The sequence below is a fragment of the Zonotrichia albicollis genome, chromosome Z (assembly GCF_047830755.1).
Source record: "Zonotrichia albicollis isolate bZonAlb1 chromosome Z, bZonAlb1.hap1, whole genome shotgun sequence".
In the NCBI taxonomy this organism is placed as follows: Eukaryota; Metazoa; Chordata; class Aves; order Passeriformes; family Passerellidae; genus Zonotrichia; species Zonotrichia albicollis.
This window is the reverse complement of record NC_133860.1, coordinates 45854843-45880742: the sequence shown is the minus strand read 5'-3', so window position 1 is coordinate 45880742 and position 25900 is coordinate 45854843. Positions and strand designations below refer to the sequence as shown.

General features: G+C 41.1%; 1 protein-coding gene across 1 annotated transcript in view; it reads right to left on the bottom strand.

Moving 5' to 3' along the window:
* Positions 1–839: 839 nt before the first annotated feature.
* The window catches only part of RCL1 (RNA terminal phosphate cyclase like 1), a 32591-nt gene continuing 7530 nt past the window's right edge, over positions 840–25900 (bottom strand). The window contains exons 4-9 of the mRNA XM_005488263.4: positions 23365–23439; positions 21986–22110; positions 19406–19531; positions 17748–17904; positions 8188–8291; positions 840–1497 (exon numbers count right to left, since the gene is read on the bottom strand). Of these exons, the coding sequence (XP_005488320.1) occupies positions 1347–1497; positions 8188–8291; positions 17748–17904; positions 19406–19531; positions 21986–22110; positions 23365–23439 (738 nt within the window). The 3' untranslated portion in view covers positions 840–1346. The remainder of the gene's footprint in view (positions 1498–8187; positions 8292–17747; positions 17905–19405; positions 19532–21985; positions 22111–23364; positions 23440–25900) is intronic.

Below are 25900 nucleotides of genomic sequence, written 5' to 3'. Positions count from 1 at the left end.
CAAGTCCTTTTTGTGTCCAATATACATTCTTCATACTACAGAGTAATGCCCACTTTACAGTGGCATCAGATAAAGTTTGTGAAACCATTTTAACACAGTCACTGGTATCTGCTCTCTCTAAATAGCAGCTTTTGACACAGTTTTATATTCCTCCAGACACATGAAGGATAATCTGAAGTCAAATATAAATTTCTTGCCTTGTGTCAGGAGTTCAGCATCAACTTCCACAGGTTTACCTGGAATCTACCTGAGGCCTTTCATGGGTAAATATATACAACCTGGTAGAAACTAGTTTTGCATCTGTCAATCCATCCCATACAGCATTATTGGCACTTTAAAAAGGGAGCAGACGCACAAAATATGATGGTGAAAGTGAATAAATTTTTCTTTCTCAAAACCTACAGCAATTTTTGCTACTTTTAACAACTAATTGTGAGCCACGTGTATAGAGCATGCCAAACAAACCTAAAAAGAATATATGTGATAAGTCAAAAGTTGCCATGGAGGTTTCTCCTCCCATGCCCATCCTTGCAAAAGAGGCTAAAATAAGACAGCATAGGCTGTGATCTCCTCTACGGTATTCTAACATTAGGAAAAATAGTAGAGAGATATTTTATTCTTTCTTTGAAGCTGCAACCCTGAGACGAGCTCAGTTGGTTAAAGCACAGTGCTAATAATGCCAAGGTCATGGGTTTCATCCCTGTATAGGCCATTCACTTAAGAGTTGGGCTCAGTGATCCTTCTGGGTCCTTTCCAACTCAGACTATTTTGTGATCTGTGAATTTAGTAAATGTAAACAGGAGTGGAGCATTGGACAAATTCTACACACACACACAATGTATAAACAAAGAATTGCTGTCATGCCTTTAATTTTCATGCCAATATTATCTCTGCAATTACCTCAATAATCTAATATATCCGTTGTGATCATTTGTTTCGCAATGCAAAGCTTGTTTTTGTTTTCCCTCTCTATCTAAACCTTTCAGAAAAAGCTACAAGTGAAAGCAGTAAATACATAAAACCAGAGCACTCACCTCATTAAGGCCTGAGAGCACAGCGACATGAGGCACTTGTGTCCCATTCAGTGGAATACAGTGCAGAGAGTCCCAAGTCAGCTGAGACTCCAGAGAGCCACTCCAAACAGCACAGAATACTGGCATTGCATTTATAAATAGCCCAGATCTAAATAGTCTGAAGTCAGCTTTATTGTTTACGTGCAGTGAGCTTGGGTAACCCCGCACTGGAATCACCACAAGTCTCCCTACGCCAGAGTAAGTACAGAGACAGGTAGGGTTTATTAGATCTTTGAAGCATTTTGTGTCTTTCACAGAGTCTGTAGATGGTTTTTATCTTATAGTTTTACTGAGGTTGCAAAATCCAATGCCAACACAGGTCATCAAGACTTTCTCCCCGCCCATGTGCTCTTCCTCAGGGGTCTTTGTTTCCATTTTAAACATGATCTGGAAGAAGCTTCTGAGGTGTCGCAGAAACTCAATTCTGAATGAGAGAAAATAATACTGTTTAAGAAACAAAACAGAAAGAAAGCATTATGTACTAACACAGATTCCAGCAATGAGCATGTGAATGAAATAAGAAAATATTACAGAGGAACAGGGCTACAAGCTCCAAACATTGTTCTCACTTGTGTTGTAGAAGTTGCTAGTGACCCTTCCTGAAACCTCTGCATTCTCTGCAGAAGCAGAGAGAGGAATGGCTGGTAACACAGCAAGACAAAATGGTGAGGGGAGAAGAAAGAAAGGAGAGAAATGTAGCTAGGCAAGTTATTTGCTCCTGATGCTGAGTCTTCATCAGAGCTATATGAGCCCCATACAAACCCGTGATTCTCTTTTCCCTTGCCCAATGTTTAAAGCAGAAATAAAACATAAACAGGCTTGGGTGCATACTTTGAGAGATCCCAAAGCATGTGTTTGATTTCTGACTGATTACTGACTTCTCCACTTCTCAGTTAAATGCTTCATTAGGATTATATTCAGACTTAGAATTCTTTCCTGTTTTCTCATTTTCAGGAAAAAAAAAATTCCTTTCATCATTTCACACAGAAAGGCAACAAGAAACTGAACAATCACACTGATCCTAAACAAACACTGACTGGAGGGTGAGTAACACGAAAAACTGTAAAAAAAGAAAAAACCAAAAACATCCAAGAAAACATTTTTGCTGGCTTCTCCAAAAGAGGGAACATGCAATTGCACCAAAAAACTACAAAAACAAATTTGTAATTGCTTCTGACAGAAGTTTGGACTCTTCCAGTCATGGCCACAAGCAAGTCTGCAGTCTTGAACAAAGATGTAATCTCCTCCAGCAACTGGTATGCACCTTTCTTAGTTCAAAGAAATGGAATGTGGATATCCAGTTCACACATTACCTTGTCTGCTCTACACGCTGAAAGCATAACTGCAAGCTAATCACACATACATCATTACAACAAATCAAAAGTATCCACAAAATGGGAAGAAGGAGAACAAAAGCCTAAGCCTATCCCACTGTGGCATCATGAGGCCTCTGAAAGCCTCTTGGCAGCTCCTATCTACAGAAATTGTAAAGGAGTACAAGGAAAATTGCAGGAGCAAAATTGCTTTATACACTTCAGCTGGGCATGCTGCTGTTCCTGCACTCAGATATATGCATGGGAGAGGAGGAAAATGGCAGGAGCTGGAAAAAAGGAGGCTGTGCCATCTATACTGGTGTGTGCTTGGGATGATCTCAAGTATCTCTGGGGCAATCTGCTAAATATCTCTGCAGGGTGAATGTGGGCACATTCCTCCCAATGTATCCTTTCTCCTGCACCTTCCTGGACTGATAACTTGCTTCAGCACACACACCAGCTTTCTCATCTCTCAAATGAACTGGCAGTTGAAAGCAAGAACTGAAAAGCACCTTTTCTTCCATGCCTCCCCAGCTGCAAGGTTTCTCGTTGCAGCTATAGTAGGCAAATGGGCATATGCTGGCACAAATGCTCAGTAAAACTGACAGACCACAAGCTCTGTATCAGCCTTCTCCTTAGCTGGGTCCTTTCACAGGCTCTGGCAGTGTGACAAGAAAGCAGCCAAGCCCAAAACAGGAGAAGTGAACTGCAAGCAGGCGCTGCAGTATAAACTGTAAAAATGACAGAGGCCATGTGGAGCCAGAGACTCAGGGAAAAATCCTAAAAGGTGATCAGGAAACTCTGCAATATGTTGGTGGGATCAGTTCAGCCCATACCTCTCTGCATGTAGCTGGGCCACCCTGCATCTCTGCATCTTTTCCCTTTTGAATAAAAGCAGAGTGAGAAAAATATCAGCCCCTACACACATGGGAAAGCCTCTCTGGAGTGCGAGCAAGGGGAAGGCTGCCTGGGGACACCAGGGGAGAATGCAGAAACACCAAAAGGCCAGCTTTGTCTTGTAACATTGGAAGCACAGGTGGTACAAACCCTGCAAATAGAAGAGAAAGAGGCAGGAAAGTAGGGGTTTGTGACAGAAAGCAGGTTTGTATTAGCTCTGAGGTTGGTCTGGTCGCAGGTGGGCACCTCAAATAATAGCACAGGGCACACCAACCACACAGGCACAGGCTGCAAGACTGAGGGAGAGGGTGAAAGGTACAAAGAAGGTACATTTGGCTGAAAATTTACACTCTGTGTTCAGGCAAGAACAAGGCAGCAGCTGAACCGAGCTGCTTCTTAGGTGCAGGGACAAATACACGAGCCACACTGGAGGCCTTGTAGCCAAAAACAAAAGGCCTGTTTATCTTTTCCCCAAAGCCTGCTAAGAATTACCAACAAGTACACAAGAACTTCACATATTGAGCAAAGCAACCAACTAACAGAGCAGTGTAAGAGAAGACCTGTGCCCAGCAGTGCATTCTTGGTTGAGCTGCACCGGGGCCTGCACAAGGCGGCAGCGGCAGCCCCAGCACTGCTCTCCTGAGTGCTGCCACACACCTTTCCAGGAGGAGACAGACTGAGGAGCCACGAGTGGGCATCCCCAGTCAGGGGAGAAACTGGAAGTGTCAGCTTGGCTGGGCAGAGGCACCCTAACCCTTTTGCCCTAAACCTTTGCAAAGCCATGGATTGGGGCACTCGGGCTTTTGAGGCACAACAGGCTTTCCTGTTGCTTTCTTTCATGTACCCCTGGCTCATGCTGATCCACCTGTACGCAGACAGTTCCGTCCTGCCAGACTGACCTCTGTGAGTTAGTGGGATGGCCAGCACCCTGCATTTGATTTTAAGCTCAGCTTGACAGAAAGGCACTTGCTTCTGTGAAATACAGACACTAAGAAAGGGGTAATGCAGAGCAGCTGCTGGCCATGCAGACTGTTAGCTCCACTGCCACTCACAACAGCCCTACTCATGTTGTTTCATTTCCATTCCCCATAGTTAGCTGAGGCAACGGATGTCTCCTGTGAAAATAAGAAGTTTCCTCATTCAAATGGATGTGTTCCAAAGCATTTTGTCCCCATGTGATGCTCTCAGCAGCCAGCTGAACTGCCACATTCATGCTATATTATGACAGGGAAGCCAATAATACAGCTTTTAAGTAACTTCAGATTCTGTAGGGTGAAAGTGTTACATACAGAGATGTCACAGCTCTGAAAGAAAAGAAGGGACAAAGACATGGAACATGACAATACTGCAGTTTACTTCATAAGCTTGTGTATCCAATGAGTTGCTTGGGAGACAAATTTACCAGTCCTTTAAAAACAGCCCTAGCTGAGGGCACAAAAAGCCCTAGTTGTTGAATACATAAAAAACTGCATTCTATCTGAACAGATCCCATAGGATTGATGAGTCACAGATTCTCACAGAATCACAGATTTTACAATATGCTGCTTCAGTATGTGTACTCCTGACCTTTATCCCTGCTGCATACACCTAGCTTGGAAGAAGTGACAATCTACCAACTTGAATTCATCCTGCTTACAAAATAAACGAGTGTATTTGCTTGATTTTCACAGAAGAAAAAAAGGGTAAAAAATTAAAAAATACAATGACAAGTGATTGGATTGTCTCATATGCTTAACTGTGCACTTCAAACACTAATATCTGCTCTTCTGAAACCTTCCACATGAATACTTACTTTATAGGGGATTACTCCCTCTTTGTGCAATGGGACACTCCCCTGTCTTCCCCTCAAAATCTGCTGAATGTTGTTTCCAAGGTATCAGGAGCTGAGAAGAGCAGTTAGGTAATTTTTAGCTCTCATGTGATGGCACCACCATTCTTCAGTTATCACAGTACTGTACCTTTCACGTATACAGCACCGGTACCATGATAACCGAAAAAGGACAGTTCATACTCTTACTATTTGATGCCATTTCCAGATTAAAAAAACCTCCCTTCATCTGACTAAAGAATAACTGCTCAGTCTCTAGAAATAACTGTGATCTAATAAATCCCTGGCAAGTCTGAAAAATTAAATTTTTGATAAATTGTTTTGATAAATTTGTTTTGATGAATTTTTTTTGATAATTTGTTTCCCTAACTAGTTTCTACTAGAATTCAATTAGGCCACTGCTGTGAAAGATAATAAAAGGTGTTTTTATAAATACATTAAAAACTAAAGGAAGGCCATGGAAAATCTCCATGCTTGACTGGATGTGGAAGGGAACATTGTCATCAAGGATGAGGAAAAGGCTGAGGTCCTCAATGTCTTCTTTGCCTCAGTCTTTAACAGTAAGGCTCATCTTCAGGGCAACCAGCCCCCTAGCTGGGGTACAGGGAGCCCAACAGATCTTCTGCAATACACAATGAAGTACTGAGACATTTAGAATTTTATGGGATTGGATGGAATTCATTCAAGGGTACTGAGGGTGCCAGCAGAAGCACTCACCAAGAAAATCTCCATCATGTAGCATCAGTCCTGGCTAACTGAGCAGGTCCCAGTGTCCGATTTTCGGCTGTTTGGATGGCCTGGAAAGGCCCGGGGTGGCCTTGGGGCAGCCCACGTTTCAAAGGACGAGAAGAGGCTTCAGTTCTTTTCTCGGTCTCGGTGTTTATTAATTGTTTATCTAAAAGATTTTCTTTCGGCCCGACAGAGGTCTGCTCAGCAGCCAGCCATCAGCACACTCCCTTCCCTCCGGGGCAGTCACCTATCTTTATACTCAAAGTTACGTATACAATATTTATCATTTTTCCCCAATACCTTTTACCCTTATTAACCAGTGCACTCTTAGTAATAACCAATCCCAAAGTGCCACCATCACCACAGAAGATGGAGGAGAAGAAGAAGAAGAAGAAGGACAGGACACGCCCCAATTCCTCCATCTTACTTCTCTAAACCCCCCTGTACAGAAATCCTAAACCCTGTGTTTCACTCTCTAATTAACTTATCCCTTCACCATTCACTCCGGTGAAATCCTCCTATCCTCATACAAGTGTCGTGTCCTGTGTAGGATCAAAGTCCAGCCACCAGACACTTCTGGCAACATTCCAGGACTCCCGAGCCCCCCAAGGGTGGTCTCGGTGACTCAGCACCTCAGTCCTGAGGTGCTGAGATCCCACATCCCAGAGGACTGGAAGTTGGCCAGTGTGATGCTCATACCAGCAGGGTCAGAAGGAGGAACTATAGTAATAGCCCATGGCTTGGATGGGTACCCTCTTCAGTAGGTAAAAAACCATTTGTATGGCTGGGCCCAGAGTATTGGTGCATGGAGTTACATCCGGCTGGTGGCCAGTGACCAGTGGTGTTCCCCAGGGCTCAGTACTGGGGCCAGTTCTGTTCAATATCGTCATCAGTGATGGGGATGAGGGGACTGAGTGTCCCCTCAATCAGTTTGCAGATGACACCAAGCTGGGTGGGAGTGCTGACCTGCAGGAGGGCAGGAAGGCTCTGCAGAGGGATCTGGACAGGCTGGATCATGGCTGAGCCCAGTGGTGTGAGGTTCAACAAGGCCCAGTGCTGGGTCCTGCCCTTGGGTCACAGCAAGGCCAGGCAGTGCCACAGGCTGGGGCAGAGTGGCTGCAAAGCTGCCCCAGGAAAAGGCCCTGGGGGTGCTGGTGGCAGCAGCTGAGCATGAGCCAGCAGTGCCCAGGTGGCCAAGAAGGCCAATGGCAGCCTGGCCTGTGCCAGCAATGGTGTGGCAGCAGGAGCAGGGCAGGGATTGCTCCCCTGTGCTGGGCACTGGTGAGGCCACACCTCAAATCCTGTGCTCAATTTTAAGCCCCTCACTCCAAGAAGGACATTGAGGTGCTGGAGCATGTGTAGAGAAGGACAACAGAGCTGCTGAAGGAATACAAGTCCTGTGAGGAACACCTGAGGGAGCTTGAGGTGTTTAGCCTGGAGAAAAAAGGAGGCTCGTGGAGACCTTATTGCTCTCTACAACTGCCTGAAAGGACTTTGTAGACAGGTGAGGGTTTGGTCTTTTCTCCCAGGCAACAAGTGACAGGATTAGAGGAAATGGCCTCAAGCTGCACCAGTGTAGGTTCAGGTTACACATCAGGAAGAGTTTTTTCACTGCAAGGGCTGTTAAGAATTGAAATGGGCCGCCCATAGTGGTGGTGGAGTCACAATCTGTGGAAGTGTTAAAGAAACAACCAGACCTAGCACTATGGTCTAGTTGAGAAATAGTGTTCAATCAAAAGTTGGACTTGATCCTAGACATCTTTTCCAACCTTGATGATTCTGTGATTCTGTAACCTGTGTTTACAACTAGCAATATAAGAAATTAATGTCTTTTCTATCCTCTGAACAACTACCAGCTACAGGCAAAGCTTTAGTAAAAACTGAGACTGAAGGACCAGATAGGATTCTGCTGCCCAGTAAAACCTTAAAAAAGCACATAGCTCCATGAACCAAAGTCTTAAGCTGTTTCATAGGAAGAATCACTAGCTAGCCATTTGAAATACAACACTTAATGACACAGCTACAGAGAGATCACCAGGGAAAACATAGTAGTGTACACTAGGCAATAAAAAGCCAACTGATGTACAAATACATTCCACGTCAAGAACCATCAATAAACCCTGTCTCTGCAATTCTCAGAAACAGGAATAATATAGAACAGTAAGGGACTCATCTAACATGTAGCAACAAACCATAGGCAACTTACACCACTTGTCTCATTTGAAGTCAGGTACAAGTTGTTCTATTTGTTACCATAGGCAAAATCTCCCATATACAAAAATAGCTGTGCAATAAAACTAGTGAATTAAAACAAGACTGTGTAATTGAACTGAACAAAACAACTTACGTGTATGGAGACAGAGGTCCCAACAGGACTTTGGAAACATCCCGCTGTCCAAGGGTCATAAGGAGCAGAGCAAGGCTCTGATTTGTTGAATCTACACAGCCTCCCTGCAAACCAAAATGTTTTAATAATTAATCTCTGTACAAACCAGAAACTGAAATGGGAGGAGAGTAACAAAGGCAAAAGATACACTTAAAAGGTGAAACACCACTCCCAATTTTTAAGGGCCAAGATAAAAATCTAGATTTTTTTAACAATGAAAAATCAATTTCACATGGCTAGGAAAAGAATAGAACTAAAACCTATAAGAACATCATATTAAATATCCCTCCTAATCTGTTTTAACGCCTCAGAATGTAAACACTGAAGAATTTTTTTCCAGTAAATTGAAAAGAGGTATTAGTTCTAGTTGACATGCATCTGAAGATCCATGAATTCCAGCACTATATTATAACAGTTACATTTGGATAAATAGTTCAGTGTTAGCAGGTGGGAAACGGCAAGTTAGAATTTATTTAGCACTTATCCACAAAAACCCTTGCTGCCAACTTTGATGAGTTTACACTTGTAAAACATTTCCCCTCCATCATTAAAATAGAAGATTTTTTTATTGCTAGTGAAAGAGCCATACATAAAATTAAGTGGAACCACATACACTCTTGTACATATTTGACTGTAGTAAGTCATATGCAAGGTAAATTGTTCTGTATGTTGAAAATATTTACTATGATGCATACATTAATTAGAACTGGAAGGCTAGAATTAGAAATAAGAATTGTTTACAAAGCTGGAATATAAATTTAAAGGGATACTTTCAGTCAAAGCTGCTGTAGAGATCAGACACGTGAAATCTATGAATAGTTTTCTGCTGCATCAGGCCTAATGCTAAATCCTCAGAATAAGCTCTCTTGAAACCAAAACCTTACCTTTTTAAAACCAAATTCTCTAACAAGGTAAACTGACAGCTACCTTTGTTGACAAGGAAGGTAACCTATCATAATTTCAAGACATAACACTATCCAAGAAGGCAAAGGAGAAAATATATTTTGGATTACATAGATTAAGAGAATCAGCCAATGTGACACCCTCAGCACATTTACTCAGTGAGAGGCAGAAAGGCACAGCCTTTCCAAGGGGGGATACTGAAGACTTAATTTTCAAGATGGCCTTGCTTCTGTGTGACAACCTGCAGCTCCATTCTTCTGAGAAAAACTCTCTGTGTTACATGCAAGGAACTACAGCACAGCAAAATAAGTAGCTCTATTGCATTCACTACCATGACCCAACTCCTAAAACATGCTCTTGTTTCAGAACTACAGTACTTGCCCTCTTAACTGTGTGAACTTGCCACACCAAAATGAAGTTCACATAACCTAATGCTGCCTATAGGACTGATAAAAATTTTGCTTTATCTTGAGTGAACAGGGTACTTGCAGAATTTGCTGGTGCAATCTAAAGCCACAGATCTCACCAGCTGTATTTGCCAATGAAACATATACCAAAGCAGCTAAGAGTTTGGTAAGGATATTCCTGACACTGGACTTTCTGCAGTTGTAGTTTGGTCAGTAATAAAAATGCTCCTTCTTACTTGGATGAAAACTTCACATTTTCTGAGCTTGTTTTATTTCTCTAGAGCTCAAAACATTATAAAGTATCTACTTTTATATCACAATTTATACAAAAGCTTCAATCAGCACGAAGACTATCACGTCCTAAGAAATAAAAATACAATGCATCCATCCTGTCCTAACTGCTTACATAAGCTCCCTACATGGCTGCAGTGAGTCAGTCATCCTCAGCACTTTTGTGGTATGCACATTTGTGGTGCTGTCCCCTTGAGCCCTTCTACCATCTCCTAATTCTCATTAGACACTAACCTTGTTTAACGGCTCCTGGACAGTTAAGCTCGTCTGCTCCTAGGAAGTTCTGCCTAACAAACTGCTGTTTTCTAATGGACAGACATTATTTTTGCCTAAATCATAGCACAGGTTACTGTGCTATAATAATAATAATAATTATGCTATAATAATAATATTGTTACTGCACCTTTTGATGAAAATTCCAGTAACAACTGGCCCAGATTATGGCCAGAATGGAGAATGACAGAAGGCTAAAGCCAAGCACCTCACAACCCTACTGGCAGCAGTACTAAGCGAGGGTCTTTGAGCTCTCCAAGGCCACAGAAGGCTGCACTGGCACCTCCCTCAAAGTGGTACAGCTCTTGAGGCTCAACAACCCTCAAGGCTTCAGTACTTAGAGAACAATCACCAAAAGCTGTTGACAGGGCCTGCGCTGACACCCTCAACCCTCAAAGCTTAACCCTTCAAGCGTTTACAGGTACAAAGTCATCTGACATATTTTACTAAACTTGAGGGGAATTTTTAACCTTTTTATATACATCTTTATGTCTATTTATGTGCATGTATGAATTGATTTAAATATACTACATCAAGCATAGTACGAATGTTGCCATCTCTTAATTTTTCAAATAAGTTGCTACTGAGCTTATAGAAAATCTTACTGAATACTTTTGTAAATATTGTCACAGAATCACAGAACGGTTAAGATTGGAAGGAATCACAGCAGGTCAGCTACTCCAGCCTCCCTGCTCAAACAGGATTGCCCCAGAGTACATGGCACAGGATTACATCCAGACTGTTCTTGAGTTTCTCCAGTGCATGAGACTCCACAATCTCTCTGAGCAACCTGTTCCAGTGTGCAATCACCTGCACTGTAGAGGACATGTAAAAACATCTTCCTCATATCTAAGTAGAACTTCCTGTGCATCAGTTTCTGTCTATTGCCTCTTGCCCTAATGCCTGGCACCACCAAGAAGAGCTTGGATCCATCTTCCAGGCACCCTCCCTTCATAAGGTCCCCACTCAGTCACCTCTTCTCAACACCAAACAGGAGCAGCTTGCTTGGCCTTTCCTTGTAAGACAGATGCTCCAGTCCTTTAATCATCTTTGTCACGTCCTCTAGACTTGCTCCCGGAGCACCATGCCTCTCTTGTCCTGAACACAGCATTCTATATGTAGCCTCACCAGGGCTGAGTAGAGAGGCAGGATCAACTCCGTCAACCTGCTGTCAGTGCTCTTCCTAATGCACCCCAGTGAATCATTTGGCCTTCTTGGCCACCAGGACACACTCTGGCTCCTGGACAGCATGTTGTCCCCCAAGATACAGACAGTATCAGTTCAGTGATACTGAACCATCAGACAGTGGGTCAGTTCCCAGCCTCTGCTAGTGCCCAGGTTATTCTTCCCTACATACAGAACCCTGCATTCACCTTTGCTGAATTTCACAGCTCTTCTCTGCCGATCTCTCCACTCTCTCAAGGTCCTTCTGAAGGGCAGCAGGGCCCTCTGGGGTATCAGCCACTGCTCCCAGCTCTGTGTCATCAGTGAACTCACTGAGAAAACATTTGTGCGTTTGTTGAAGTTATTGGTGGAGAAGTTAAACAATACTGGACCAGTATTGAACTTTGTGGACACCACCAGTGACAGGCCTCCAGCCAGACCCTGCAATACTGATTACAGCCTCCTGGGATCTCCCATTCAGCTGGTTCTTAATCCACCTCACTGTCCACTCATCTAATCCACATTTCCAAAATTTGCCTATGAGGTGTTGTAAAACACAGTGTCAAAAGCCTTGCTGAAGTCAAGGCAGACAATATCCACTGCTTTTCCCTCATCCATTCATCTAGTTGTTTCATTACAGAAGAGAAGCAGGTCAGTCAAGTATAATTTACCTTTAATGAATCCATGCTGACAACTCCTGTTCACTTTCTTGTCCTCCATGTGGATAAGAATGGCCTCCAGAATCATCCTTCCAAGACTTGATATGAGGCTGACTGTCTGGTAGCTTCCTGGGTCCTTCTTTCAATTTTTATGCCCCGTGTAATGTTTGCTTCCTTCCAGTCCTCAGGCACTTCTGCTGATCACCACAGCATTTCAAAGATGGCTGTAAATTGCCCACCTTGGTGCCTATCAGCTCTCCAAGCACTTGTGGGTCCATCCCATCAGGGCCCATGGACTTGTGGATGCCAGGTTTGCCTGACTCCAGCTTGGTCCTCCTTGGGCAGGGGAAAGTCTCCACTCAAGCCTTCCTTGTCCCCAGTCTCCTGGGTCAGAGATCCCTGAGGGCTGGTCTTGTCAGTGATGAGCAATGCAAAGGCAGCATTCACTAACTCTGCCTCCTCTGGGTCCTCTGTTAACAGGGTCCCACTTCCATTTTAGTATCAGGCCCATATTATCCTTTTTCCTTTTGTTAGAAATGTATTTGAAAAATCCTTTCTTGCTGTCCTTGACATTCTTTGCCAAACTTAATTCCAGGTGAACCTTGGCTTCCCTTGTCTCTTTTCTACATACTCTGACAATCTTCTCTATATTATTTCCAAGTAACCTGCACCTGCTTCCAGTTCCTGCTTACCCTTGATAATGAAGGGAGTTCTTTATTTATCCATCAGATCTCTTCCCCTTTGCCTAATTTCTTGCACATTTGGAAGCATTGTTCCTGAGCCTGAAGGAAGCGATCCTTGAATATCAACTAACTCTCTTGGACCCCTCAGGGTCTCTTGGACACTGCAGGGCTTGTTCTCATGGCAGAAGCTCAGGTTAGCTCTCCCAAAGTCTCTGGTTGTGGCTACTTGCTTCCCTGCTTTCTCCTCATCTGGAGCTGAGTTCCACACTCTCACTCCAGCAAGGCCTTCTCTGTTTGTTAGTATCAGTTGAGCGGCGCACCATTGCCTGGGGGATCCTCCACTACCTGTGTCAGGAAGTTGCCATCCGTGCTTTCCAGGAACCTCCTGGGCTGTTTGTGTTTCACTGTGCTGGTTCTGCAGCATATGTCAGGGGAGTAAAGACCCCCAAAAGAACCAGGGCCTGTGACTTTGAGGCTGCTTCAGATGCCTGCAGATGGCCTCATTTGCTTCCTCCTCCTGATCTGGCAGCAAACACCCTTACTAGTCTGCTGTTTTATCCTGATCCATAAGCCCATCATCCTCATCAAGACAGAGCTCAACACTGTCAGGGCTGTCTCTCCTGAACAGGGTGTAGCCCTTCATGCCAACACTCCAGTCACATGAACTATCCCACCATGTCTCTGTCACCGCAATAAGATCAAAGCCCTGTGACTGCATGCAGGTCCTTGGCTCATCTTGTTTGTTCCCCATACTGTGCGCACTGGTGCACATGCACCTTACAGAAGTATTTGATTGTGTCAGCATTCCAGGAGTCAATGATTAAATGCTGCTACGTTCTTCAGACAAATTGTTAATCAAGTCTAAGGCTACATTTTGCAAGGGATACACTTTTGTGACCCAAAGGGAGGACCTCCCTTACCCCTTCTGCAGCCTTATCCTTTTCCATCCTTACCCTTTTTGCATTCCCATTCTCTGTATAAATCATTGTAGATTCACTCTAACCCAATTTTTCTTTGGGTGCTTCAACTATGTAATAATCAATAGCGAACTCTGCCATCAAACTTTGCGGCACGTCAACAAATTTATACAAAAACTTGATTTTGACAATATTTTGCCAGTGATTTACATAATCTAAACCACGCATTTGCAACCATTCCTACAAAGGCAGGTCCCAGACAGTGATATTAAGTTATTGTTTCTAATCTAATGACTGAACAGTAACTTCTGCCAAGTGAAGGACTTAACATTCCCAAGGAGGCCAAATTTTTTTCTATCAATCCACCTGCCACTTATTCAAGAGTCAAAAATTAGAAACAACCCTCCCAAAAGAAATGGGATGGGCAAAGTCAGAGCCAAGGTACATTTGTTCCAAAATAGCTCGTGCTCATTACCAATGTAGAATGCAGCTTCTACACTGTATTAATTCAGTCTATGGCAGTTTCTCCATTATTGTTTACACTGACTACAGAGCCAGATACAGCTAGTTCTGACAATTAGACACAGATCCTTTAAAATCCCATCCATTTTTAAATGTTGCACAAATACTAAAGCTGACATGTACATGCAAATATCACAACTCTGTGTATTGTACAAAAACGTTTCAAAAAGATTTTTTCTTCTGAGTTTGAGCCTGGCTTTGACTAAGTGTTAGTTAGCATTTTGGGATACAGACAATTTCCTCCATTACCTGTGTGGTACATATTTGCAGGACTCAATAATTTGTTATGCAAATTATTGCACAGGGTTTGTACTTTGGTTTTTGGGGTTTGGTTTTTTTTTCCCAGAAGAATGGAGCAAAGCCTTACTACCCTGAAGTAAGACCATCTTGAAAATTAGGCCATCTAGAAATCCTTCACTCATTTTAGCTCTAGTTCAATAAAGCACACAGCTTTAGCCCTCCTGCCCCTTCAAGGTGCCCTAGCAACTCAGCCTTTCTTCATTAAAGAATTCAGCCTTAAAATAGGTACATGTACTCCCCTATTTTTCATGAGTACCAAGAATATAAAAATTAAATCCTTTTCCAGCTCTTCCAGATTTTCCATTCTGCCAATTACTCTCTAAATAAAGCCCCCATAAACAATGTCTTTCAAAGGCAAGAGTTAAAATCCTTACTGGCCTTCTACAATTAAGCTTCAGAAAGAACTGCATATGGATTTCTAATGACAATGCTAGTCAGTCACTCCATTGCCCCCTCTTGCAGAGCCACTGCAATTAAGGCACTGTTCCACTTATTACTAGTCTATTAGGTCTGACATCTTTCCATCAACAAATGTGCATTAAAAAAATCTCTGCTGATTCCAACAATCATGCAACCTAATTAATATCTTTTTGAAGGCTTAGTAAAAGGATTTTAGCAAAACTCAAATCTTTAGATTTTCTAGGTTTAAACTTTACACAATGGCAAGCACTTTCCCAAATGTCCCTGAACCCCTTTCAACAGTAACTGCAACTCCAGCAGATTTGTGGGTGATCCCAACACCTAAAGCCTTTAAACAGAGAATTGTCTCCAGTACTCTCAGGGTGCCCTGGTCTGGGTGACCCTTCCTGGCTCCCACAGCATAGTACCTACTGGTAAAAACACAGATGGTGAAATAATCCCATAAAGAGAAGATCTAAAAACAGGAAAATAAATTCTCCCTTGAGCCCTGTATTCAACAAGTAGATGGTGCAAAAAGATGTGAGACTTAAAGATTGCCTGTTCAGAGTAATCTATTCTTGCTTTTTTAGATTTTTAGTTTCACTAAAAATCATAAATTCACTAAAATCTTAAATTCATTAAAAATTTTAGTTTCACCAAAAACCTAGGCAAAGAAACATAAACAACTAGTACATTAAACCTAAACAAGCACTGTGAACTTTGCAGCATGTTTTTATATCCCCTCTGTGTTCAACACTAAATCAAACTGACCTAACAAAAAAACCAAAAAGACCAAACAAACAAAAAATCACCCCAAATCAAAAGTGTGTTTGGTTCGAAAACCAAACACCCTAAAAAAGTCCATCCCAAAACAAAAAACAAACTAACCCCCAAAAAATACAAAAGAAAGAAAATTAAGAAGAAACCTTATCTTTCAAAATTCAGGCTAGTATTGTAGGACCACATGTATCATAGATAAATTCAAGTATGTATTATGAGAACTACATAACAAAACCCATCATACTGCCCATGATGGAGGGAGAGGGGAATTCACTAAATAACGACTAAGCACCGCAGCGAAAAAGTAGCACAACAGCCAAAAACTAGCAAACTAGAACTTTCCATAGTGAGCTGTTATAGTGAAGGACAAATAGTCTGTACACTGCCCAGCATTTTTCAGTCTCTCTTGGACAGAAGTCATCCACAAATAAGGGAGTCTTCCAGCAGCACCAGCAGCACCATAGCAAGCCACAGCTAACAACCTCACTCACTCAGATTCTGATCTTCAAAGACACTGAAACCTGACAGCCTATTTGTAATTCAAAGCCTTGTCCAACACTGCTGCCTCCTGAAACATTTTCCCTGTTGTCTTAAGATACTCACTGTCTTTTACAGAATTTGACTCATCATATTCAAATGGCTGCCATACACTAAAGCAGAAAGTTACTTGCTTTAGGCCTTTCCAGCTCTCTTCATTTTGTAAATTCTCTGACATCTAACTCTGTGCAAAACATATTATATGGACAAACTGCCTCACTATTTTAATCTATCAAGTGCTAAACAGTTTCCAAAGGGGAAAAAAAACCCTATTGTTGCTGATAGAAATATGTGGAAACTGGATTTTTGATGTGTCTGGACATAAGACTACCAGAAAGATGTTTTCCAAGACATGTACACAAACAAATGTACCAAATGATTTTTGCAGTTCACTCCTGAAATAAAAATAACTTCATGACATACATTAGTGCAGAAACAGACAGATGTTTCCGTCACTAGCTGTGACTACATTCTCCACACAGGCCAGAGTTTCAAATACAGGGGGTCTAGATTGTACTCAGCAACCCTGGAACAACATTTTGGCATTGGCCTCTCCGTGAGACAAGAAGCCTGGGCCAGAAAAGTCCTTTAGCAACACAGTTTATATGCTGAATAAACATAGACAAAATATTAATGGAAAAAGGGGCCAACTGGTAATTCAAACAGATAAAAGATTTGCAACAGGGAAAGAGAAAAATAAAATGGGCACAGATGAACAATCTAACACAGGTATTGGATGTGATTTATGAAGTTCAGGGGCTTTTTTTATATTTAACTGCATTCCCTAAAATAGAATCTCAATAATGGCAGTTTAAACACTTTGTGAAGTCACATACCTTATTACAGTTCAGAGTAACTACTTGTTTTTTTAAATAATGAGCAAAATTTGTAGATGACTGCCTCCTAAAGGCCAAACATGTTTTATCAATGCTAAAACATAGTTATTTAAACATCTGTGGAGATAGAAAACAAAGCAGCTGGAAGGTTCTTTATTAAATTGGAAATTCATGTTTGCCAAATCATTTGTAACACTGAAAGCTGCTTTTCCACTGAAATTCTTGCCACAAATGAAAATCATTTTAATAAAGAAAAAAATGTATTCTGAATAGAACTGTGATGCACTTAGGATTCCTAAGTAAACAACATCCTAGCTCCCTTCCAACAACCCATTAATACAATTCTTCATACAACCAGCAATTCTCAGCACATTTATCTTTGTCATCATCATCATTACAAAGTGGTCAATGTGGAGGCTTGACAAGTTTTTTTCCCCTTCTGCCACTCCTATGTTCTTCCACTCATAATGTCCCATTCCAACCACTGGTTTAGAAGCATGGACTATGGCACCCATCCATATTATTTAGAAGAGCAACAGCCCATGTGAAGCTAATTGAATTCTGTTGCAGACAAAAAGCAACAGAAGAAGAATTTGCCGCTCCCATGATTCATAACAACACATATCAGACATTGGAAATAGCATGCCCCAGTAAGTCATTACACTGTTAAAGGAATGATACAAAATCACTCTTTACCTGGATGAAAAAGACACTGGCAGCATCAGATCATTTCTCCGCTTGGATCTGAGCCTGTCTGAGGGTGCCACCAAACCACCTATCCTTTTACCTATTTTATCATCTCCTTCCCTTACATCTCTATACAAATATAGAAAACATATTGGCCACTTACTCTGTAGACCTCCTCAAGCAGCAGCTTAGCACAATTCTGGCCCAGTTCCTCAGGAAGCACAGCTGTTCCCTGGCCCTGAGGATTTGAGGCTAGCTCAGCACTGAGAATAGTGCCATTGATGGTTTCTGCAGTAAGGCATATGCCAAAACCTGGTGATCTGAAAGAAAGGGAAAAAGTGCATTTGATTTAAGGACAAAATTGGAGTAATGTGCCAAGAACTTCAAGTCATAAATGGCTCCTCCCATATGATGACAAACGTCCTGTTTGATGCAATAGATTGACGCTGGAAAAAGAAAATTAACAACTGTACTTAAACCCAGTACCAGTTGCCACAAAACCCTTTATGTTGGTTTTTCCTGGGCTAAACTCTTTAAACATGAAAATGAAAAAGAAAATTAAGAGCCATACAAATCTTAGAAATGTCTGGGGTTTTTTTAATAGAGGAGGGTACCTTTCAGATGTATTTAATTTGTGCTTGATAAATATTTCAAAGGTATCTGGTGTTTCTTCTCTGCAACATTCAAAACCAAAACTACCCTTCTTTAAGGCTTCAGCTCTTTCCCCTGAAAGCTGCAATATTTAGCAAAATTAGACTAACTAGTTAGTATCAAGGATACTGCTATCTTACTGGATTCATATTTAAGGTGAATGTCACAGTAGCAGAAGAAACCCAGCCAGCCAGGTTGAAAGTGATTCAGTTCCTCTTGCCATGCTATTATTTACCTCTCTGCATGAGCTGCAGGCAGTAAAAATAATGTTGCTGCCCCAAATAATTTGACTTTTTAAATTTCATAAACAGAGGAAAAACAAAGTTGAGACCCCAAAACTACACAGCTCCCAGAAATGTTTTTGCAATTCTGATCCTGTAAGCAGTTTGGAGCCATTAAAGTTACAATCCTGGCATATTAAATATGATGAAGGATTGGAAAAGACAAAAAATACTAAAAGTTTCTTCAACAATTTCTAGGTTCATAAACTTTTTAATCTAACAAATTTGACAAAATATTTCAAAAAGCAGAAATAGTGAAAGAAAACATGCATGCCTGCATTTGAGCATACAGACAGAAAACTGTCAAATGAGTTATCCAGAATCTTTCAACCCCAAGGAAGAAGACATCAGAGATGACAGACACCAGCAAAATTGTCTGAATCGCATCCACTGCTTCTGTGCTCTGTCACTAAACAAAATCTGTAGAAGTACAATAAATTAATTTTCCAGTCCTCGCTAGTGAGAGGACACTCCTTCAGCCATTCAGCAGAAGACAACCCATATTGCTTTAACATTTCCTTAAGACACCTCATTCCCATCCTTAACATTATCATTTCCATCAGAAGGTGTACAGTCAACTTTGAATCTTGCTTTCCTGAACATATCATGACACCTTGATCTTAATCTCTTTTCAAAGCAACAGACTTAAAAATGAAGGGAGCTAAAATTTAGTGGCAGCAGTGATGTATTTAATTCCTTGCTTAAGAAAACACATCTATCCCTGTTACATATCTAGTGAAACACCCATTCTTTCTTTGTGTGAAATATTTATTTCAAATCAACAAAATGGAAGGCTGTGATCTAAAAACAGTAAAATTAGATCAGGACAGCCTAGCAAATGAACAAATCAGAATAACATGTCTGTTTCCTGTAAATTCTACATACTCACTTTCCAGAGTTAACCCCCTTCATATGGTCTGTGTAGATATAGATGTCTGGGAGGAATTTATTCAGGATGCCCCTTGCAGATTCCACCATTCTGTTTGCCATCTGTGGTGACACTCGGACAGAGTATCTACATTTCTGAGCTAAGAAATCCATTGTAATCACAAGAAAAAATTGAAAGCAGAGACTGACAAAAGTGAAGAGGCACTAGTGCATTATTTCAGAAAACATGTGCTTTATACAGCTATTTATGAGCTTTTGCCTATGTTCCTGTACCTAGAGAACCACATGCATGTATTCTTTCCACAGTCTTTTCACTGATATACCTTGAAGTGAAGTACACCTAACATATGCTGAAAATATATCTTGAAAATGCCCTTCATAAAATTTAAATAGCTGTTCTGTCATCTTGTACTTTCTGGAGGAAGGTAGGAAGGAAGGAGGAAAGGAGGAAGGAGAAAGTACGAAGTAGGAGGAAGTCCCACGTGCTCTGTTCTTCATAGTTTATTAAAACACGATCCTGAGTGAAGTTTCTGTGAATTAGCAGCAAAAAAATCCTGGGAAGATGCATAAGAAATTTAAGACAAATGTTCTAACAAAAAAAAAAAATTAAAAGGCTTTAAGAAAAATACCTTTGCTATCTCCAACTATTTGCAGTGTTTTGAGGCTATCAAATTCATTGGTTGTCTAGTCATCCATCACCTGAAAGTTCCAGGAAAGAACCTACCACCTTACCACCCACCCCGACCCACCTCCTCACAGTCCATAAGAGATGAACAGCCTTTCTGATCTTGTACTCAGGTGCTGCTTCAGAGGAACTCCCAAAGATCTTCAAACGTAGAAAGCACATTATGCTTTAAATTCCAGCCCAACTATAATGCAGACTCACCCTCTACCCATCTGCACATACATTCACACAGCAATGCAGAGAAATACACTCCCAAAACTCCTAGTTAGCAGGAGGAATTTTCTTTTCTACAAATTTCTATAGCATCTTCTGTGAAGTAGGCAAACTCAAAACTTTGGGATCTTAGAGCAAATTCACTAAAGAATACTCAGAAAACTGTTTGCTCTGCACAGTTGATGCACTTAGTATTTTGGATTATATAAAAGGCTGCTGTAATACAATCTCCACAGCTGTGAGGAAGATTTACTCAGACAAATCTTGGAGGAACAAAAGCACATATAAAAAAGACATAAGGACTTATCCTTCCAGATGTTTTGTATTCTATTGCCTTGAAGGACCACCTAATAGCTAAACTGAGTCTGCCCCTCATCACGCTTAAAGGCAAACCTATACCCCTGAGAAAAGGCGCAGGAAAGCCTACACCAAGTTCAGAAGTTCAGAATTCAACCGAGTATATCAATCAAAACCTGAGGAAAGGCCCAGGAAAGCTTATAGCAAGGTAGAAGTTCAGAATTCAATCAGATATATCAAAGTGGTCCAGAATGGTGCTGCATATTAATGTCAATTTAGAACAATGGCAGTAAAGTCATGATCATTGCTTCCTCCTCCACACAGAAACATGTCTACTTACTACAGAGCAGAATGGAGGCATAAGAAAATGACTTCCTCCACCAATATACCACAGCACCTATCACCAAAAGCACAATGAGCTGCCTCCTTTCTGTTCTACAGCACATGTATCCAGTAAAACAGCTCTTGCTTGGCACTACTGCACCTATCTAAATGCTGCAATTGGACAAGGTAGTCAAAACATCCAGTTTATACACACAGTTGTGATGGGATGCCATAAACTAAAAGAGGAAATAGGCTGCAAATCTACACCTCTGGCAGAAAACGTGACCTCCTTCCTGCTTTGTTTTTGAGTAATCAATGCCAAATCTTTATACAGTTTCATGTAAGGGATTTCTACCTTCTTTCTACAATGACTGCAGATTCATGACAGATACCATACAAAGGCCACAAGAGAAAAAGAAAGTAAAAAATAAATAATTCAAAACATTGGCTAGATTTGCAGTTGTTTGAAAAAGTAAGGAGTTCACAAGAGTATTTTGTGCCCTTATCTCCAGGTGGAATAAAACCTCCTCCACTTCCACCTGCACTGGTACCCCCAAAGGAAAAGTGCCAAAGAATTTTCTTTCAAAACACACCAAAAAGCTCAGTGTGTGCTGCAAGGTGTAAACTCAACTAAGATTTAACTATCACACTAAACTATCACCCCATCTAACTTCTGCTAGACTAGTAACTGCCTATTCAATGCACAACTGAACTACATTGGTTACTACTGAATTTACACACAAAGTAAGATTACTTTAAGTGCTCCTACATTATGGGATGGAAGGTATTTTAACTTTTTCTTGCTATTGGAAAGATTTTAAACAGTGCCATTCAGCTTTGAATTTATTCAATACCCTACAGATACTTTTTGAATAGCAATGTTTTGAACACAGGAGTTTAGAGGCACAGCCTTGAATATGACCCCTCCATGTAATGTTGGCCTGTGTTACCTAGATACATGCTCAGAAAGGTGGGTGCACTTCTATGACTTCTAAATTAGTTCTTTTTAATAAGCAAACCCATTTAAAAGTAGAAAAATAGGCAGACAAGCAAAAAGGATACGCAGTTCCTCTGATGCGCTTGATTTTTCCAGGGTCTGTGAACTGAACAGGCTGCAAGACCTTTCTCACTGGGCAAGAAAACAGTATCTCTCCACCCCCTTTGGGAGGCATTCCTCTTCGGTTGATCTAGAACAAATTATGGAGGAAAAAAAACAGGTTAGTGAACAGTACAAAGAATGTACCTATACACCCCAGAATTACACTTTTGTTTCTCAGAGAATAAAATGTTTTAAGTATTGGGGCATTTTGTAAATGCAGGGAAGAAAACCACATCCTAAAAGCAGAAATGGATTTCGCATCAAAACTAAAAACAGGCATTGATTTCTTTGTTCCTCTCAAGTAAAGTGAAGCATGGCTTCTCAATAGGAAACAGCGCAAAACCAAACAAAAACATCTTTACTAAAACAACCTTGGCTTAAGACTTGTCTCTAGTAGCAGATTGCCCCTTGTTGCTGAGGAGACAAAAACTATTTGATTTGAGCTCAGTTGATTACAGCATGGTGCTGATAATGCCAAGGTTGTGGCTTTGATTCCCATATGGAACATTCACTTAAGATTTGGACTTGATAATCCTTATAGGTCCTTTCCAACTCAGAATATTCTGTATGTGAGGGACGAGAATGAACTCATTCCCACTAACAAGTCTGTCCAGCCTGACCCAGTCCCACCATTCCAAGCCAAGGATGGAGCTGGGACATGGTCTGGTGAGTGGGTCTGGGTAGGGAGGCCCACAGCCAGACAGGGCAGGGCTGTGGCCAGATGAAGGCCAGCCCTGCTGCAGGGTCACAGGAGCAGAGGTGACAGTGCCAGGACAGTGACATGGGCACTTGGGCTGTGGGCAGGGTGGGGGTTAGGGGTGAATCTTTGCAGAGAAAGGCACCAGCAGGCCCCAGTAGTGCAGCCAGATCCCTCACACATTTCTCCCACCTAAAAGAACCCAAATGTTGTTTTGTATCCAGATTTACTGGGCCTCTGAAGACTGTAGTCTTCAAGAAAAATTTCATTCCTCTATTTTCCAAATTGGAGACAAACCTCAACGACCCAAACACAGATTCACCTCTCCTACAGGTGAAACAGGTTAATGATATAATTTTTAATTCTTATCCCTCAGCATGGGACAGAATGAACAAGTAGAAATGAAAAGATAATAAATGAACTGAAAGGCAACAAAAAGCAAAAAGGTTTCTAACTCTTCTTTGGAGACTCAGGAAAGTCACTACTTTCTCCTTACCCTCTCTATCACTGTGTGGCTCGTAGCCACAATGAATTATCTGTTAGAGACAGAAACCTGCAGCAAGAACATGGCCCCAGGCTTTTATGAAATTATGCAGGAGCATAATTTCAACACATGCTTGAAAAGAAAGGAAAAAGCTGTCTTACCTTGATTTCCAGACTTTCACCATCAATTCCAAACTTCTTCAAAAGGGGTAGAGCTGTTGCCTTAAGGACATCAACCTATGTGGAACACAGAATTTTAAGAACAGACTTTCTATTGGAAGTTAGGTTAGTCAGTAATTTAAACAATCACCGAATTATGAGGTGACTAACAGAGACAAGTCTTCTTCATAGAAGGTATTTTATGGGAAAACATGCGAATGCAGCACAGAGAGCTTAATCTAGTTAACCTACCACAATACATCATTACTAAAAAAAAAAAATCCTAGAACAAATTACTGGCAGATAGAATTTCCTATTCTGGCTTTCTTCCTCAGCCTGATTTTGAATGCCATTATGTAAAACACAGTACTTATTTCTCTGAACAGTGAAATATTTCTCTGAACATTCCTACGTTATTGAGTAAATAATATTCTTCTGTCATTACTAAAAAATTCCTATAGCTAAACAAATTAATGCAAGGACCGCTGCATTTTTTCAATCATCACTGCAAGAGCATCCCCTTGATTTGGCAGAAAGATCATTCTACCAACAACTTCTTTTTACCTGTTTCTAAGAAACAGAAGTTTATAGGTAGCTTCTATTCAAGCACTTAAAAGAATCTGAAGCGGGTAACACATCATCAGTGTATTCCCTTTCAAGCCAGGTGCTCACCAGGTCCAGGTCTGAACAGAATTATCCTTGCCATTGCTTCTCCTAATTCCTAAGACTACAGGGACTGCCCTCTTCTTCCCTCTTCCGAAACTTCAGCAGTGTTGCCAAACATGATATCAATTATTTAGCAGTGCAACAGCACAGGGAGTTACCCAAGACAAATAGCTGTGGAGAGACAGGATCAGGACAGCATGACCAAAGAAAAGATAAACACAGATGAAGGAAACAGTCATGAGGTAGACAGCAGTTGAGAAGGCAGATAAAAAGCACCCTCTTTCCCACACCTTCAGCCAAAATTCATAATTCTTGAATTTCATTTTCTCTGCTTTGAAGAGAGCACAAGCCACTGACAAAATTGCAGCACATACCTCACCTAGAAATCTGTGAACATTTTGTTAGTGGTACCTGAGGAGCTATGAGTGTATGTTGTAGTTCTCGTTTTCAAATCCAGCTGGACAATATATCTCCTTTTTTACAGAAAGACATTTGGTGTTGTTTTTAGTATCAATATTTGAATGTCTACATTAAACTAAACAAAACTGCAAGCCAATGCTTAATTTCTTTTATCTTAAAAAGTTTACTGTTTTTTAAAGTCAAGGTACCTTGCTTTGGCCCTTCAATAGTATTCATTAACTATACAAATTTGACTTTTGGAATAATGCCTTTTCTAACATGCATGTGCACAAGCATGTGAATACCACTGGCAGAAATCTCAACAAGCCGATCTGGTTCAAATTACACAATGTTTCTTCCTCCTTCTCATGAAACAAAACATACCAGTAAAAAATAAAAACTTTACTGTGCAGGTTAAGAACTCAAAAAACTTCAAGACTACTTGTAGTTTTCAGTCCTCAGAAAAATTCCAGGCATAATACTTAGAGGTACCAGACAGACAAATAATAAGACTGACTGTTCCAATTTTGCTGCCTAAACAGAGGAGGCAATCAGCAGTATTTGAAGAATGGGAAAAGGCTGTTCTGCCTCCCAGACAAGTAGGGAGTTGGGCAGGATGTGAAGCAGTTCACTGAAAATTACAAAACAGCAGCTGAACTGAGCTGCACACCCGCTTTTCTATCCTTCTGCCTATCCTCAGCTATAAACCCCATCCCTTAGCTCCCCTTGGAGGGCAGTTATTCCACTTCCAGAACAGACAGCATAACACCAAGTTGCACCTAAACAGATGCATCATACAACTGATGGTATACCTCACCACAAATGACAACATTCTAAGTCACATAAATATTGGTTATTTGCAAAGTTGTGTAAATGCAAATCACCTATCACTTCCCTTTAAATAAATCTACAGTAGTTAAGAAAAAGGTAGAAAAGTAACTTTAAGAATCCCTTATCCAGTGCAAAAATATTAAAAAAATCCAACAAAAAACCAACAAAATAGAGACTCTGCAGGACATGGATACCTGAGAAATGGAAAAGCACCAGTTGGCCTGTATATCCATTGGCACTGCACATATCATTAAGCTCAATAACATATGGTGTTATGTTTCACAAAAAAGGGCCTAGACTGGGAGAAGGGGAAAAGCAGAGTTTAACAGGGAACAAAGAACTGTAGGAGGAAAACTCAGCAGAAAAACCTGCTTGTTTTCTATAGACAACTGTTGAATTCTGATTAATTACTGCTCCTAAGCTAAAATTTCATATACTAGTCTCATGTCAGTATGACAGTCATTTTAACTCAAAGCCCCCATGGTATAGCTGTACAAAACTAACACGTGGAAACACAAACATCAAGAATGATTACTCTAAAACAGGGTACGGCAGCTATATCTAAATGTCAGAATAACAATAAATAGAGAAGGAAAGGAAATAGGAGCTATCAATTGCATGCCACCTCCATTCCCTTCAAAAA